Source organism: Andrographis paniculata, unplaced genomic scaffold, assembly GCF_009805555.1.
Source record: "Andrographis paniculata isolate CXL003 unplaced genomic scaffold, ASM980555v1 Contig80END, whole genome shotgun sequence".
Taxonomy (NCBI): domain Eukaryota; kingdom Viridiplantae; phylum Streptophyta; class Magnoliopsida; order Lamiales; family Acanthaceae; genus Andrographis; species Andrographis paniculata.
Window position 1 is genome coordinate 754652 of NW_026137618.1, and position 4302 is coordinate 758953.

General features: G+C 32.6%; 1 protein-coding gene and 1 long non-coding RNA gene across 4 annotated transcripts; both read left to right on the forward strand.

Annotated features, from left to right (window-relative positions):
• Nucleotides 1-498: 498 nt before the first annotated feature.
• Nucleotides 499-1056, forward strand: LOC127240889 (uncharacterized mitochondrial protein AtMg00810-like). The gene has a single exon (XM_051259740.1). The coding sequence runs from the start codon at nt 499-501 to the stop codon at nt 1054-1056; it is 558 nt and encodes a 185-aa protein (XP_051115697.1).
• A 1575-nt stretch (nt 1057-2631) lies between these two features.
• On the forward strand, nt 2632-3842 carry LOC127240933 (uncharacterized). Of its 3 annotated transcripts, none has more exons than XR_007836418.1 (3): nt 2632-2690; nt 3215-3271; nt 3351-3842. It is a non-coding gene; the product is annotated as an uncharacterized LOC127240933 (long non-coding RNA). The 3 variants fall into 3 exon arrangements; XR_007836416.1 differs by having other exon boundaries at nt 2688-2792; nt 3351-3841; XR_007836417.1 differs by lacking the exon at nt 2632-2690 and adding an exon at nt 2704-2918.
• The last annotated feature ends 460 nt before the right edge of the window (nt 3843-4302 follow it).

The window sequence follows — 4302 nt, forward strand, 5'->3', positions numbered from 1 at the left end:
ACACACTCCTATTAAAGGCTTTTGAAGTCTCATTGATATCTACAATGAGACGGAGCATGCCGATGAATTGATATTTGTAGGTGATGAACCTACAACATTTACAGAGGCAGCTGGTGTTCCTACGTGGCAAGAAGCAATGAAAGCGGAATTAAGTTCGATTGAAAAGAATCTTACTTAGAAGCTTACAACTCTCCACCTGGGGACAAACCAATTGGACTGAAATGGGTGTTTAAAGCTAAGAAAGATGCTGACGGAAATATCATCAAACACAAAGCTCGATTGGTCGCAAACGGATATGTTCAACGGAGGGAGCAATTTTGATGAAGTTTTTGCACCGGTGACCCGGTTGGAAATTATAAGGCTGCAATTGGCTATAACTGCAATGAAAGGATGGTTGGTCCATCGTCTTGATGTGAAGTTGGCATTCTTAATTGGAGAACTTCAATAGGAAGAATACGTGTCTCAACCCGATGGTTTGTTGCTAAAGGGAAGGAGCATATGGTATACCGACTATACAAGGACCTCTATGGATTACGAAAAGCGCCACGAGCATGGAACATACGTCTTGATAAGATACTTAAAGATTTGGGCTTTACAAGGTGTTCACAAGAGCAACCAGTGTATAAGCTTCATCGTTCCAACACAATTTTGATAGTTGGCGTATATGTGGATGATTTAATTGTCATCGGATCAAATGAAGACCAAGTAACTCGATTCATAGGAAAAATGCAGCAGGTGTTTGATATGAGTGACTTGGGGATGTTGACATACTACTTGGGAGTAGAACTGCGGCAAAGTGAGAAAGGCATCGAGATAAGTCAAGCCGGGTATGCAAATGGGATTCTACAAACTGCTGGAATGTGGGACTGTAACCCAACAAAGTGGTCGATGGATGAAAAATTTAGCCTATCGAAGAATGAGGAAGGCACACCTGTAAATGCAACAAATTATCGCCAACTCATTGGTCGTCTTCGATACTTGACTTATACAAGACCAGACCTTGCTTACTCTTTTGGGGTCGCTAGTCGCTATATGAGCAATCCAAAAGCCATCTGAAGGTAGTGAAAATGTACTTCAATACTTGAAAGGTACGGTGCAATATGGTTTGGCATACACAAGAGTAGGCAATGGAAACAGACTGCATTCCAGAAAACGCAAAAACAGAGTTTGCTACTGTTCTATTCTTCTTCCTTGCTATTTGCCTCGTGTTTTTGGTGTGAATCTTAATTCCAAGCTAGGTGACTGCCAACACGCTGAGCAGCAGTGGTAGTAGAGATGATCATTATGAAGACAGACATATATAAATGCTTCACCTGCAGGTACATTTGAAAAGACATGTTATTCAAACACTTTTGTACATTTAAAATGAAATGCAAATAAATAAAACAAAATGCTGAGAAAGTTTGCAGATGTATTTGTTTTTGCAGGGTAACTATTTTTCCACGAATATCTTCAACGACCAGACAATAATGATATGCCAGCAGGTATATATGATTTTATTCATTTCAGATTTAATAAAGATTGATTTGTTTAGATTTATTTAGCTTTAATGGAACGTGTGCTGATATTTCAGAAATCGTTTGACGATTGGCCGATAGTTGATAATTATTAGCGGATTTGATTAGTTAGTTTGCCTAGTTAATTCGATTACTTGATTTGACTAGCTGATTCGATTAACGGTTTTTATTAAAGTGTTTGATATTAGTTGTTTATAGGCAAAACGATCATTAATGACATTTTGTATTTCACTATTAAAATATTTAGTAATGTTCTTCATTATATAGGATTTTTTAGAATTTTTATTATTACCTATTGAAAATTTTATTAAAATCTTTGTTTTTATTATTTTTTAAATATTTTGTAAAAAAATTATATATATTTTTTATTGAATTAATTTTTAATTAAATTTTTTATTATTTATAATTTGAATAAATCTATTCTTTTATATTTATCTGTAATTAAAAAATTCATGTGACAAACAATAAATAAGTATATATAAATAAATTAATAATAAAATTTCAATTATATTAAATTTATAAAAGAAAATTTAAAAGTTAACTAAAAATATATATCAACAAAATTAATAAATACTACAATGATTAATATATTACTATGCGTAAAATGAATGATTTATTTGAAGGTCAAATAAAAAACAAAATAAAATAAAATTGAAACAACTATTTTGAAACGAATTTTAAAAATTAATTTTTTGGGATCAATAAGTTATTTCAACAAGCTAATTTACCAAACACTGAAATTAGTTTTTTTTATGTTCAATAAATAAGACTCTCAAAAAAGTTATTTCTCAAACACCTCTTTAATATCTTTAAAAATTAAATGAAAGCTTAATATTTGGAATCTATTAATATACAGTGGATTGTATAATTTTTTTATTTAAAAAAATAATGATAGCTTTTTTATGCACTCTTATGTCATAGTTACTCAATCAAATTTAATTCAATTCATTTTTATCGATGAGAATTATCATGTATATAATTTTATTTTTTATTTTATAAACCATTGTTGAATTTTGGCCGACCCTGACCCATATCTGGTGCATACCCCGACCCGTGACCCAATTTTCCCCTGCTATCTGATGCGTTCATTCTAGGGTTGTAATTCTAGTTGTGTATTCATTCATATATATTATATTAGGGTTGCCCATCGTTCCGAGATTTGCGCAGCCACTTGTAATCTCTCTCTCAATAGAGTTCTCTCTTCCCCGTTTGCTTAAAATTTTCGAGAGGCAATTATTCAGTGGATATTTGTGGAGAGATTAGTGAGTTTGTTAGGTGTGATTTTCTCTATTTTTGAGTTGTTTCACTAGGGATCAGGGTTTTTTGGATAGGATAGAGGGTCTTTGGTGCCTTTGGACCGAGTTCGATGGTCCCTGTTTTTGCCTCCTTTTGTTAATAAGGGTTAGCGATATAAATTTGAGCCACAAGTCAGAATTTTTTGTCTGTGTTTGTTTACTGTTTTGTGTATTAAGATTTTCTACAAAATAAAATCTGTATTTGGTTCTTTTCTTTCAAGTGTTATTCATAGTATCCAAAAAGTTACAACCTACATGAAGCTTAATTTTTTATAATATTCTTTATAAATATAAGTTCTTGATACTATAAAATTGATGCGAATCGATTCATTCTATTTTCAATTTATTTTTAAAATCCAAACATTGCACTAGCATGATGACAATGGCTTTGTTTTTTTGCAGTTTGAAAGAGAATTTCAGGTCGGATGTTTGACAGAGAAAAGGATGGATGATTTAAAGGTTTGCTTCGTTAAAACTGATTGTTTTTAGTTTACTAGCAACTTACTGATTCTTTTTAATGGTTTCATACAAACTGCAGTCATTGCCCGAGGATGAATGGTTCTGTGGTGAACAATGCAACATGATGCATTCACCTCTTCGGAAGTTTTCTGCCGACGGAAATTTGAAGCTTCCCAGAACTGTTGTGAAGATTTTGAAGAAGAAAGTTAAGGGAAAAGCTTCAACGCCGAACCCATATTAATTGGAGTGCAGCTCTCACTCTCAATGATATTGGGGTTTCTGGAAGATAAACTGGTGCGAGTTGGTCATTTTATTTCTCTCTCATCCTACTGCACATTAATAAATGCAATGAAAAGGTGGTGATGGATCTCTATCCTAATTGGGTATTGTATCAATTTCATGTCAACAAAAGACTATAGAAAACATATAAAGCAACGAGTTGGGTAATATAGTAATTATGAATAATTAATTTAATAAATAAAAATAAATGAAAGTTCTTATATAATAATTTGTTTAAAGTGTATAATATAGCTATTGACAATAATGAATAGTGAATTGGTGATCATGTTACAAATACAATGTAGCCCTTCCCATATCATCTTCTCTTAATAAAATGGGGAAGTTTGCTCGGCACTGCCGATAATTCGCTAGAGTCATCCTGCAATCACTCCAGCTGAGTTGAGAAGTGACCTATTTTAATTGGTTGACTTGAGAGCATGAAGCCATCCAGCTGGGTTGTTGGCTCCGATGGCATTACTTTTTCACAAAATTTGTTTATGTTTGTGCTTAGTTCTATGAATTTTTCGAGCTTGATTTTCTCAATGCTTCTTGAATTGAATCTTCGTCCTTAACTCATTTTAGTTGCATTTATGTGAATCTGGATTTGAACTATTGATATGTTTTGTAGGCCAAACTATGGTTTTCTCCACACTCATTTTCCACAAATTGACACTATGTTTTCAATTTTTTTCATCCTAACTATTTTTGCAATTCTTTTTAAATAACATCTCAGTTTCTATCACTATCATAAA

What these genes read in the sequence shown, in the direction of transcription:
- LOC127240889 (XM_051259740.1), top strand. Translation starts at nt 499, where the DNA reads ATGGTATACCGACTATACAAGGACCTCTATGGATTACGAAAAGCGCCA.